We start from the raw sequence: 13,935 nt of genomic DNA on the forward strand, positions 1-13,935 counted from the left end.
TTGAAGCCAATAACCTGGCTCACAAGAAACAGCTGGATGAGACCCCTGGAATGGCTGACCACACACATGGGCTGGATGGACCGAATTGCTGCCTCTCATTAATTATCTTTCTTACGCTCTGATGACTCATACACCCTGGGAAGCGAGTCACACTACACAGCTGATCTGACGAGCGCACACACAAGCTTTCTCTCAGGAGCCCCCAAAATATTTATCTGGACGACAACATTTCTCTTCTTGGACGGTGCTGCTCTGTCCTGGTCCTGGGAGACCTCATTTTCTTCCGATTTCTGCCCCAGCCAAGTTAACTGCAGGCACATTGGGTTCAGTTTTCTATATTAAGTGAGTTTTTAAAACTCTAAAAGCTCTTAAAAAGTTTCATGGGGTCTAGAAGTGGCATCGACACTGCCATTTCCCGGGTTTTAGGCAGAAATAAGGGACAAAAAGTCACAGCAAGCCGAAGAGAAACTGCATAAAGCTCAACATGTTGATCTTACTATATACTGTATAGACATTTTAGGACATTTTTGAACCCGAAGACTGAGAAAACATCCTGAACAAACAAGCAGATTGATTACATTCAGCAATTAGCACCAGTGATTAAGGGCCCAGTTTGAATGGAAACCAGCAGAAAACCATTACTGAGAGCCACTGTTCAGGGAGGTATTAGAAAATACTTGATTTTCTTAACTGATGTAGAATCGGAGAAGATGATACCATTATCTTCTCGGATCACCTACAGAATCACTGATTCCTCTATCGCTCTCTGCACCTCAAAGCAGCTGAATACCGGATCGGGCCTGACTGCACTGCTTCTACAATACTTAACTCCTGTGGTCAAAATAAACGTAACTAGTCCACAGGAGGCTGGAGCACTCTGGGACCCCTTCCCTTAGTCTGGACTCTTCGCTGGTGTGAAAAAGCTATAAAGCACGTGCCCAGGAGACCTAATTCCTGAGGCCACGCTGCACCTGGATAAAAGCTACAGCCCCCTCTCTGCTCCCAGTGTCCCGGGACGAGGACCCCCTCCGGGCTGCTGTCCAGCGACAGAGCGGCTGGTTTTTTGGCGGCTGCAGTCGGAGGAGAGCGCGCTCATGCCTCGTCCAGGAATGCGGCCGTCAGAGAAAGTCAAAAGAGCTCCCCCAGGGCATCCAGAGAGAGCTGCAGTAATTCCTGCCCCCGTCCTGACACGCGCTGCCGGACAGCGCTCTCGGCGGCAGGCCCGCCTGCTTCCTCTGCCCTGATAAGCACTGGCTCCCAGATCCAGCCAGGAAGCACTTCACACCCTCGACGGGAAACAATCCGACTGCAGGGACGTGCTGCCCTGAAGGAAATTGTTTCCTGTCCAGAAATCCAGATAAGAGTGATCCTCATCAGGAACCATCAGTGCTCTTCAGGAACCGGGGAGAGGGTTACACTACAGCACTGGAGTACTCTAGATCAGTGACTGAAGGGGGTGGGGGTGTACTCTAGATCAGTGACTGAAGGGAAGGGGGGTGTACTCTAGATCAGTGACTGAAGGGGGTGGGGGTGTACTCTAGATCAGTGACTGAAGGGGGTGGGGGTGTACTCTAGATCAGTAACTGAAGGGAAGGGGGGTGTACTCTAGATCAGTGACTGAAGGGGGGTGGGGGTGTACTCTAGATCAGTGACTGAAGGGGAGGTGGGGGTGTACTCTAGATCAGTAACTCGGGGGGTGGGGGTGTACTCTAGATCAGTGACTGAAGGGAAGGGGGAGTGTACTCTAGATCAGTGACTGAAGGGGAGGTGGGGGTGTACTCTAGATCAGTAACTCGGGGGGTGGGGGTGTACTCTAGATCAGTGACTGAAGGGGGTGGGGGTGTACTCTAGATCAGTAACTGAAGGGGGTGGGGGTGTACTCTAGATCAGTGACTGAAGGGGGTGGGGTGTACTCTAGATCAGTAACTGAAGGGGAGGTGGGGTGTACTCTAGATCAGTAACTGAAGGGGAGGTGGGGTGTACTCTAGATCAGTGACTGAAGGGGGGTGGGGGTGTACTCTAGATAAGTGACTGAAGGGAAGGATGTACTCTAGATCAGTGACTGAAGGGAAGGGGGGGTGTACTCTAGATCAGTGACTGAAGGGGGTGGGGGTGTACTCTAGATCAGTGACTGAAGGGGAGGGGGGGTGTACTCTAGATCAGTGACTGAAGGGGGGTGGGGGTGTACTCTAGATCAGTGACTGAAGGGGAGGTGGGGGTGTACTCTAGATCAGTAACTCGGGGGGTGGGGGTGTACTCTAGATCAGTGACTGAAGGGGGTGGGGTGTACTCTAGATCAGTAACTGAAGGGGAGGTGGGGTGTACTCTAGATCAGTGACTGAAGGGGGTGGTGGTGTGCTCTAGATCAGTAACTGAAGGGAAGGGGGGTGTGCTCTAGATCAGTAACTGAAGGGAAGGGGGGTGTGCTCTAGATCAGTGACTGAAGGGAAGGGGGGGTGTACTCTAGATCAGTGACTGAAGGGAAGGGGGGGTGTGCTCTAGATCAGTAACTCGGGGGGTGGGGGTGTACTCTAGATCAGTGACTGAAGGGGGTGGGGGTGTGCTCTAGATCAGTGACTGAAGGGGGTGGGGGTGTACTCTAGATCAGTGACTGAAGGGGGTGGGGGTGTACTCTAGATCAGTGACTGAAGGGGGTGGGGGTGTACTCTAGATCAGTGACTGAAGGGAAGGGGGAGTGTACTCTAGATCAGTGACTGAAGGGGGGTGGGGGTGTACTCTAGATCAGTGACTGAAGGGAAGGGGGGGTGTACTCTAGATCAGTGACTGAAGGGGGATGGGGTGTACTCTAGATCAGTGACTGAAGGGAAGGGGGGGTGTACTCTAGATCAGTGACTGAAGGGGGATGGGGTGTACTCTAGATCAGTGACTGAAGGGAAGGATGGGTGTACTCTAGATCAGTGACTGAAGGGAAGGATGTACTCTAGATCAGTAACTGAAGGGAAGGGGGGGTGTACTCTAGATCAGTGACTGAAGGGGGTGGGGGTGTACTCTAGATCAGTGACTGAAGGGGGGTGGGGGTGTACTCTAGATCAGTGACTGAAGGGGAGGTGGGGGTGTACTCTAGATCAGTAACTCGGGGGGTGGGGGTGTACTCTAGATCAGTGACTGAAGGGGGTGGGGGTGTACTCTAGATCAGTGACTGAAGGGGAGGTGGGGGTGTACTCTAGATCAGTAACTCGGGGGGTGGGGGTGTACTCTAGATCAGTGACTGAACGGGGTGGGGTGTACTCTAGATCAGTAACTGAAGGGGAGGTGGGGTGTACTCTAGATCAGTGACTGAAGGGGGGTGGGGGTGTACTCTAGATCAGTGACTGAAGGGGGTGGGGGTGTACTCTAGATCAGTGACTGAAGGGAAGGGGGGGTGTACTCTAGATCAGTGACTGAAGGGGGGTGGGGGTGTACTCTAGATCAGTGACTGAAGGGGAGGTGGGGGTGTACTCTAGATCAGTAACTCGGGGGGTGGGGGTGTACTCTAGATCAGTGACTGAAGGGGGTGGGGTGTACTCTAGATCAGTAACTGAAGGGGAGGTGGGGTGTACTCTAGATCAGTGACTGAAGGGGGTGGTGGTGTGCTCTAGATCAGTAACTGAAGGGAAGGGGGGTGTGCTCTAGATCAGTAACTGAAGGGAAGGGGGGTGTGCTCTAGATCAGTGACTGAAGGGAAGGGGGGGTGTACTCTAGATCAGTGACTGAAGGGAAGGGGGGTGTGCTCTAGATCAGTAACTCGGGGGGTGGGGGTGTACTCTAGATCAGTAACTCGGGGGGTGGGGGTGTACTCTAGATCAGTGACTGAAGGGGGTGGGGGTGTACTCTAGATCAGTGACTGAAGGGGGTGGGGGTGTACTCTAGATCAGTGACTGAAGGGGGTGGGGTGTACTCTAGATCAGTGACTGAAGGGAAGGGGGAGTGTACTCTAGATCAGTGACTGAAGGGGGTGGGGGTGTACTCTAGATCAGTGACTGAAGGGGGTGGGGTGTACTCTAGATCAGTGACTGAAGGGGGTGGGGTGTACTCTAGATCAGTAACTGAAGGGGAGGTGGGGTGTACTCTAGATCAGTGACTGAAGGGGGTGGGGGTGTACTCTAGATCAGTGACTGAAGGGGGGTGGGGGTGTACTCTAGATCAGTGACTGAAGGGAAGGGGGGGTGTACTCTAGATCAGTGACTGAAGGGAAGGGGGGGTGTACTCTAGATCAGTAACTGAAGGGAAGGATGGGTGTACTCTAGATCAGTGACTGAAGGGAAGGATGGGTGTACTCTAGATCAGTGACTGAAGGGAAGGGGGGTGTGCTCTAGATCAGTGACTGAAGGGAAGGGGGAGTGTACTCTAGATCAGTGACTGAAGGGAAGGGGGAGTGTACTCTAGATCAGTGACTGAAGGGGGGTGGGGGTGTACTCTAGATCAGTGACTGAAGGGGGTGGTGGTGTACTCTAGATCAGTGACTGAAGGGAAGGGGGGGTGTACTCTAGATCACTGACTGAAGGGGGTGGGGGTGTACTCTAGATCAGTGACTGAAGGGGGTGGGGGTGTACTCTAGATCAGTGACTGAAGGGAAGGATGGGTGTACTCTAGATCAGTAACTGAAGGGAAGGATGGGTGTACTCTAGATCAGTGACTGAAGGGAAGGATGGGTGTACTCTAGATCAGTGACTGAAGGGAAGGATGTACTCTAGATCAGTAACTGAAGGGAAGGGGGGGTGTACTCTAGATCAGTGACTGAAGGGGGTGGGGGTGTACTCTAGATCAGTGACTGAAGGGAAGGATGGGTGTACTCTAGATCAGTAACTCGGGGGGTGGGGGGTGCACATGGTAGTCCACAGTAACTCAAAGGGGGGGTATGTACAGGAGCCCTTCATACCCACGAGGGCACACTACAGTCATCCTTTATTTCAAACAACAGAGCACTCTGTCACTCCACTAACAGATGTGTCTCTATGAGCTACTGAGAGCCACATTAGGACCCTGCACAAGAAAAATGTGTTCAAGATTTTCAGCATGTTGTGCGGAAATCACTGCAGCTGTGAACAAAAACAACTTCATATGGATGTACAAACAGATTGCAGAGGACTGCTTTGGCAAAGACATTACACACACATTCATAATACTCAAAATGAGAAAAAAAGGCATGGTCAATGAACACTAGGGGCTATCTGGGATAGAAGTGGCAGCCATTTTTTAAATCTACAGCCCTGTCTCTGTAAATCATATCAGCCAAGGAGCATTCCTGTGTCCCTTTTCACATACATAGATAAGCACACATTTAGGTAAATACTTCTGTATTATCTCCATTCTCTATACAGTAAGTAATGTAAGAGGGAGGCCATACCTGTTTCAGAAGCTGCCAGGCAAACCTATGGGCAGAGCATTAATGGCACCTCCACACCGCTGCCTCCGAGAGGCACTTCTCATCATCCAAAGCCAGTTACCTCTAGCAGTCGCACCATGGAGAACCTCCCCCGCATCACACCATTTTCAAAACGTCCATTTGATTTTCAAGACTTATTTGGCATTTTTAAGCAACAGAATCCCGGGACGGAACCCAGGACCGAGGGCCAAGGCGCCCGCTGCCCAGCCCCACGAGGGGCAGCAGAAACCGCTCGCGCGCCGACGCTTTCAGTCACGGCTCCTGAATGTCCGCCGAGAAAACCGCCCCGCGGGGCTCTGTGGTTGAGGATCTGCGCCTCTGGCTGGAAGGCTGCCGGTTCGTATCCCGCGGCCGGCAGAGGAATCCTGCTCCGTATAAATGGCTGACCCTGCGCTCTGACCCCCAGCTTCTCTCCCTGTCTGCATGTCTCATGGAGGGGTATGCCAAAAGACAAATTCCCAATGCGAGAAATTGTATACGGCCAATAAAGTGATCTGATCTCTTATCTTTCTGGCCGTACACAAGACGTGCTGCCCCCAGTGGCCAGGGCAGGTACAGCGTGCTTGTTCAACCAGAGACAGCCCCACTCCACCACAGAACTGGACAAATCAGCTAGGCCACCTGCACTGTTATCTCCTTGCATTTGGGTTAAAAGGTAAGTACGCCCCATTTAAAAAACACCTTTCCGTGTCAGATCGTTTAAACTTCATTTCTCTAAGCCGAGTCAATGGCTTCCCAGGTGTCTTTCTGCGGCATGGCACGGTGTTGGTGCCCTGAGGGTCGCCTGGGAGAGCCAGCGGCTGTCTCGCTGCCGCCTGGGGGAAGACTAATGTTCTTCGGCAGTCACGCTCACAGCCTGAGAATGACCTTCACGCTGTGCTTTCCCGGCCTGTTATCACAGCCATGGGCCCTACGGCAAACTGTGCCTCAGACTGCAGTCTGCCATGCCTCTCTGCCCACGATAACCTGGGGGTCAGCAGCCTCGTTCGGCGCAAAGAAAAACCTTTCCTCTGTTGAGTAAGTTCTCCTCTCCCCCACCTGGCTTCAGACGGAGCCAGTTTCCACGGCGGGACTCTCCCGTTCCCGTTCCCCGTCCAGCGGGAAAGAGCTCCGCGCTCCGGGCTTTCCTGCGTCGACACGGGGCTCCCGACGGTCCCGGCCCCCACGGACCCTTTCCCTGGCTTCGCGCGCCCTGCCAGGAATTCGGGAAAATCTTAATTCTCTGTTGATCGGTCTTTCGGAGAGCGCGGGCCGGTGCCTGCTGTAAACCCCCCTCCCTCTCTCCCCGACTGCCGACTCTCCGTTAAACTTTCCCAGATGTCCGCAGACCGAGCCGCGGAGCGGGAGGGAGGGAGGGAGGGGGGCATCGGACTGCAGCTCTGGCCCTTTTTTTCCTGGAACCCGGGGACGTGATCTCTCCTCGTTGGGCCCCCAGATCGCTCACCGTCAGGCGACCTCTCTGCCCTGTGGAGAACTACACCCAGCTTCTGTCTCCCAGCGCAGAAAAGCGCAGCGGAGAGGCGGCAAACTCTTCAGGTTGCCAACTTCAAAGAGACCCTACATCCTGAGTCCTGAACACCTTGCAACGCAAATGCTGCACGGGCGTATTCGAACATGGGCCCCGCGCGGCAGCCGACACCCAGCTTCTGAAGGTGTCTCTCACTGCTGCCCGACAGGAAATAGCAGGAAGGAAGTATATAAGCGTCGCACACACCTGAACACACAAAAAGCCTCCCCAGGGGCCTGCACAGCCGGGGACGACGCAAGCTTGCGTCCCCCGAAACGTTTCCTTAACACTCTGCTTCGAGAGATCTTTTCTGTTTCCTTATTATGGAAGGAAGACATGCAGACGACCCGGAAAAAAAAAAGGCGAGGCTACATATTGGGGGGGGGGGGGGAGAGTGGCCTTGAGCAGTACAGATACTGAACAAATTACTCCCGCCATAAAGGTGCAAATGTCTGGTGTCCTTCCCTCTCATCAGTGCAAGCCGCACACGAGCCTGAACCTCAGAAACCGTGAAAGGCGGCACACCGTTACGCACAAGGGAGTCTGGTTCCCTTCGGATCCGACTCCTGGAGTTTCCCACGCAGTCCACTGCCCTGTCACTAACAGGAATGGCTGTGACACGGTGCTAAGTACAGCATTAATAAAAGGCCAAAGCGCTGGGATTACTGCCTCTCTGGAGGACAATCCTGCTCTGTAACAGCAGTTCAGCGGTGCATGTGCGCTCGGGTTACACACACTCCAAACCTCCCTGCAGCTGACACACGGTGTTAAGGCTCAGAAATGTCTGGCATTCCCCGGAGGTATTTTAATTTCTCGCCATCAATGCCGCTATAAGGGCCAGCTTCACTTCACTAATATCATTGTCTGACGGGTGGCTGGCTTGTTAGGGGTAAGAAAACTGCATCTGTGTTCAAGCCTCGCTCTTTCAGGCCCAATCTAGCCAAATCCATCAGAGCGCTGCGGACTTCGCGGGTTTCTCCGCTGCACGGAGACGCAGTGCCAAACTCCAGCGCTGCCACCGGGCAGAGCTGTTGAAGAGACGCAGGATGAAAGGAAACCAGCCTCGTGTTGCAAAGCAGGTTGAAAAATTTCAGGTTTTACAAGCCACCCATTCTACCAGGAAAAAAAAAACCGTAGTACTAGAAAAAGCAAATTTATTTTAATATTATTAACACCGAATGTCGGCGCATGCAAATTTACTCAAAATAAGGTTACAAACATAAAATATCCGGCACCACATTCACAAGCCCGGAGCTGATTAAACCAGAAAGAGCTCAAACGGCAATTTCCAGCCCTTTCTACCTGCGCCCCTGTCTCCGCCCCCTGCCCCGGCTCCTGCCCGGGCAGCGCCCCCCGGGCCGCTGGAGAGAACTCGGCGGGCCTCGGCATCCCCTGAACTGAAAACCGGGCCCTTGTACCCCCTTCTCCCAGGCGGCACCCAGCTGTGCGCCGACAACGCGGACCCTGGGGTGCCACTGCGGAATTCTCAGTATCTGCTCAGAAAGCGCCCTCATGCACCTACAGATCCACGCAATCGGGAGATAAACAAAGCAAAGAGCACACAAACAAATCACGGAGTCGCGGTATCCGATGAAAGACAGGTCTCGGCGCAGGAACAGAACTGACAGGGTGCAGGCGCCCTTATCCAGAGTCTAGAAAGTCAGCCACGGCGAAGTGCGCGGCACCGCAGCGGGCACACGGACAGGCAGGGCGACAGGGCAGCCTGCCGAGCCGCTGGCAGCAGGGCTGAGTCCCGTGAGCAGGGAATTAGTTTCGAGGGTCAGGCTGGTTTGCCCAAGAGCCGGCTTCTCACGGCCGGCGTGTTTTGGCCCGAGGGTCACCTGCGGTAGCGAACAGATTTCAAGAACCGCTGCTAGAGATGTTTTTTGTTTCTCTTCTCAAAAAGCCCTATCTAGAAGAACTAAGCAGGGTTTTGAAACGGCGTTAGCTCTGTGGCGGGGGTGTGAATTGGGCTGGCCAGCTTCGTCTAGAAGACGGCAAGACGTACTGGTGACAGAAACCCCCGAAGGAGGCAGGAATGGGGACTCGGCGCGGGAGAGAAAAACAGCCGCTGCCCGGCGGAAAAGCAACTTCAAACGTAAAGCCACACATCACACGACAGCAAAAGCAAGCGAACGAAATAACTGCCGAGGGGCGAAAGTCGGCTCCGGACAAGCGCCTTCCTGCAGCCGGAAACTACAGCCCTCTTCCCACCGATGATGTTCTGCGCGGACGCTGTGGTCGACGACTGCGCCGAAAATGAAAAAATTGCAATCTGTTCACACTATCTAATAATACAAACACACAGCCCCGAGTCCGGGGGAGGTAGCCACACCAGACAGGCGCAAACCACGGAACAATACAGCACGCCAAGGCGGCGTCTGCGCTCCTCCTCCGGTCCCTAGCCGTCTGTACCCCGGCAGTCATCTCACGGAGAGGAAGCTTTTGAGCTGAGCTTCGTCGTCAGGGAACACCAGGCAGGGGTCAATGGCTCTCCGTCCGCTCACACACCCGAGCAAACTAAACTCCCCCCTACCACCCCCCGGCCCGGCCCGGCCCCGCCCCGCGCTTGGAGAGCGGCTCCACATGTCCGAGGCACCGGGAATGTCCAGGTACCGCACGCTTAACGCAGCGGCTCTCCTGGTGCCCCGCAACATGTGCGCCGAGTCCTTCCCCCCCCCGCAACAATATACTCCGGAAAATGCGTGACCGTGTGTGCGTGTGTGAGGGTGTTTTTCTGCAGTTGCCTCGTCTCTAGTGAAACCCGAGGCTTCAGACTTTGTCTCCTCTCAGTCCGCGGGGGGCAGGTGGAAACCGACGCTTTCGGAGCGGCGAAGCTGCCACGGCTCCGCCAGTCCACCAAAACAAACAAACAACAGGGCATCGGCCCCTACCAGCAGCAGCACAATCTGAGCGCTCACACCGTTTTTAGCGTTGAGCTGTGCTCGCCTCTTGTGATGCCAAACATGTGGAATGCGGTCGCTGTCGTGCCAGACGGCCTCTGACAGAGAGGTCTCAGCCGTGTTTGTGACTTGTGCCCTTAATTAAGAGCTCCTCTGCAGGCCTAATCAGTTACGGTTCTCGAATCTGGTATATGCGATTTACCAGCGTGTTGAACACCAGTGTAATCCGTGTGTGCTCCTGTACCGAACACATTTCATACACCTGACGACGGATAGATGGACCAGCGAAAACCTTGTAAAATGATCCCAAACTACTAACTCTGCGGGTATTCAAAAGTTGCATGCGTTCATTAAAATAATCTGGGTTAAAAAGCCCCTTCTGGAGACAAAAAAAAAAAGTGTGTGGATGTGATCTGTACACTTCTACTCAAAACGAAGCGCTTCTCGCATTCTTTAAATATCCGCAGAAATTCGTCCAGCCGCCTCATTTTCAAAGACTCCGGGGTTCCTGCCTTTAAAATTACAGCTTTAAGCTGTGGTTTCCAATAATAACTCGTACGATCGCTGGGCCCCGGCAAAGGTTTCGTGAAATTGCACAGCATCCATTTTAGATTCAGACAGAAAATCGCCAAACATCTGCACAGCGGTTGGAGTGCAGCCCTTCCAAAAATAAGTTACCATCGCGATGGCAAACTAATGCGTTTTCGTTTCGCCGTGGAAGCCCGTCACACCACGGGATACCAACCGTGCTAACGCGTGGAGGAGAATGCTTCGCCGAATCGAGGGCGATTTGCTACATTTTTCTGTTTGCTTTTGTACAATTATTCTTTTTTAAAAAAAAAATCAAGACAGGAGCGTGCGAAGCCATGCTTCCTTCGGGCAATGACACATTACACTAACTGGTCTCACTACACTGCCGAATTTGCTTTCAGTTCAGACGCCCACCCCCCCAAAAAAGGAACCGAGACCAAAAAGTTTTCTGCCAAGATCACAAGTATTTTTTTTTGTTGTTGTTTTAGGAGATCGAGCCCGCTACAGCCGCGAAGGGGTCCGAGAGCCCAGCGCCGTGCCCCGACGCCTGTCCCCGCACAGAGCGCGGCGCATTCCTGTACTCACCGCCCGACAGGCTCAGCCAGCCCAGAATCAGCACGATCTCCCCCAAGATGAGCCCGGGTTTCCCCATCGCCTCTGTAACATCCACATAGAGATACCAGCACCGGGGAGAAACACTCCTGGCGAACGGCGTTCCTGGGACGCGCCAAGTCGGGAGGCTGGCGTGATCGAATGGTTTTAAAAAAAAATCAGGTTTCTCTCTTATTTCTTTTTTTTCCGGCCGCTGTAAAAAGAAACTGTTTACTGAAGTGTTTCAAAACTCCTCTCTCTCTCTCTCCCTCCCTCCCCTCTCTGCCTCTCTCAGACGCAGAGATCGTGTCCTTCCGCCGGAATCGCGATGATGTACTTGAAGGACACCCGTCTTCACACGCCCAGCCTCTAAATATATATTTTAAATCATCTATGTGCTCTGTTGGCTGTTGAAAAACGGGAGATCGACAAGTCCGAAGTGATTTAATGAGCTTCTTTTAAACCAATTTCACCCTCGCCCTAACCCTTTGCTACCTCTCTCTCTCTCCGGCGGAGGAATTTCCATTCTCTAACTTTTCAGCGCTGTATGACTCAGATTAACCCGTTCACTGATTTCGCTTATTTTCGGGTCGTTTTTGCGTCGTTTTTCGCAGTTGTGTTTGCGCCGAGCAGGGGAGAAGCGGCGAAAATTGAAAAGTTTCGCCGTCGTGGGTGCTCGCGGCGTGTTCGGCGCCTGGAGCCGGGGCTGTCTGCGGAGCGCGCGGCGGCCGGGGCACCGGCGAACGCGGTTCTGCAGAATTTGTGTCTTTTGGGATGAGACCGAAGAGTGTCTTGTTATAATCAGCGTGTTAAACACACATATATATATATAGATCACTCTCCTCCACGTGTTCGTGACAGCGTTAATAATAAGCAGATTGATGCGATGGCACCGGTTGAAGTGTGCCGTCTCTGTAGGGAGAGCATATCCAGGGAGCATGCAGTTGACAGTTCGCAGGAGATCAGACGGGCGACGGTGTACGAATAGCAGACTTGTATGAATAGCGCTGCAGAAAATAAGAAAAAAAGGAAAAATGTCCTTAACACGTCACAGCCCGAAGAACTGTTTCTAAACACAAAGTGCAGTTTAAAAAAATCACACGCACACCAGTTCAATCCATAATGAATAGTTTTGCAAATTGATCATATTTGAAAAACATTTAGTCTTCACCTTTCTAAACATTTTCCGCCCCCCCCCCTTTTTTTTTTTGGGGGGGGGGGGTTCTGTCTCTGTTCCGCATTGTTTCTCAGACATAATTTTAGGTTCGGTTAATATTTAACCATCCTGTCAGTGTTAACTATGATATACTGTTAATGTGTTCCATATTTCACGAAAAAACGTTATCATGTCATATAAATTATATTCGTGGTAATTCTGTCTTGATTTATTTTACATTAAATTAAAGTGCAAATGTTTCTTTTAGGCCGTAAAGTAATAAAAAGGAGTTCAACTTCATGCTCCTATAATCGATGCTGTCAGTCTTTCTTACTCCCTCGACTGGTCCCCGAAGATATATTTATATTTAGGAGAAAACAAGGGAAAATTCTCGAGTATATATAATTATTATGATGAAATGAATACCGGTAATGTCTTTTTCCAGAAATAACCACGGCATTTTCGGCTCGCACGTGCGGGGTCGTGCCAGCGCCCCCTGTGCCCCAGGGCCAGCACTGTCACCGCTGGAAGAAAAGTGCCGATTAACTACTGTACCCGGCAAAAACCGATTTCAAACAAACGAGGAAAGCTACGTTTTTTGTCGAGGAAATATGAAATAAATTCTCTTGAAACGTAGTCAAGACATCTATCAGGATCTGTCTGGGATATCAGGATGCACGAACGCTTTCAATTCAACAGTGAAGAAATGCCCAGTTCATTCCCGGCTGCTGTCCAAGCGGAGAAGGCGCGTGTGTCTTCAAGCGCTGGCATCTCTGGAACGCTAGCCCGGCGGTGCCATTCCAGGCGTTTGCGAAAACGAGAAGAAATGATGTGAAAAATGTCTCATCACACACGTCAACACGTAATGGATTTGAAAATTAAACTAGTAGTTCATTCCCTTTAAGCTAGCACAGTCGACATGATCTATTCCTTGTAGTATTAAGAGAGGAGTCACATTCCTATTAAAAAAAACAGATGATAATAATTCTGATTGGTACTACCACCTCTGTGCAAAGGAAACAAGTATCCCCATAGCAGCCTACCGTAATCCAACTCTTCAAACTGTGGTGGTGGTGGTTGAGGGCCATCGAGTCAGTGTCGACTCATGGAGACCCTATTGATAGTTCCTACGTCACTATCCATAGAGGCTTCATGGCAAGACGTGGAAGTAGTTCGCCAGGCCTTTCTTCTGCGCAGATAGTGCGAGTGTTGTTGCCATTGTCACAGAAACATGATCCTCCGCCGCCAACACCACCCCATACTGCTGCTGCCCAGTATGGGTTTCAAACTGTGGTCAACCTTGGTATATTCAGTGGACCGGTAGGTGGATCTTTTCCCACTGGGCAAGAATGTCAAAACTTCCAAAGTTCGGGCCTTTTTGCTCGACACTTTTAGAAAGAGTCAAGGGGGTACCCCCAGTGTGTATATTTCTCCATACAACCTGATCGGTACTCAGCTCCACATTATCACCTCTGCAGGAGATATAAAGTCAATAAAGCTGTGCATAATCCCTCTTCTAACCTGTATTTCAAATAGAATAACCTCGGTCTCAGCCTCTGCCATAACATCAAGCCTGATCATTCTTACCTCTTCTTTCCTATTATCACCCCCCCTCCTCAGATCTGTAGAATACAGAACCAGGAATCTCAGTCCATCTTAAACATACAACACGTCCTCATCACATCCGTACAGCACTGAATGGAAAAATGACAGACGCCCGTCACTTTCCAATCAATAAGTCAGGAGTCAGATCCGTCGCAGCAGACAGCAAAAACAGGACCAAGCTAGTGTTTGAGCAACTGTGAGTGGAAGTTGTAGGGGGTGCTGGGAAGTGTGTTTAAGCTTGAGAACAGGAAATGTT

General features: G+C 51.9%; 1 protein-coding gene across 1 annotated transcript in view; it reads right to left on the reverse strand.

The window, feature by feature from the left end:
• The window catches only part of notch2 (notch receptor 2), an 83,743-nt gene extending 72,104 nt beyond the window's left edge, over window positions 1-11,639 (reverse strand). Inside the window, exon 1 of the mRNA XM_088599176.1 lies at window positions 10,913-11,639. Coding sequence (XP_088455302.1) covers window positions 10,913-10,979 — 67 coding nt within the window. The 5' untranslated portion in view covers window positions 10,980-11,639. The remainder of the gene's footprint in view (window positions 1-10,912) is intronic.
• Window positions 11,640-13,935: the final 2,296 nt, after the last annotated feature.

This window comes from Lepisosteus platostomus, chromosome 11, assembly GCF_059453375.1.
Source record: "Lepisosteus platostomus isolate fLepPlt1 chromosome 11, fLepPlt1.hap1, whole genome shotgun sequence".
NCBI classification, from domain to species: Eukaryota; Metazoa; Chordata; class Actinopteri; order Semionotiformes; family Lepisosteidae; genus Lepisosteus; species Lepisosteus platostomus.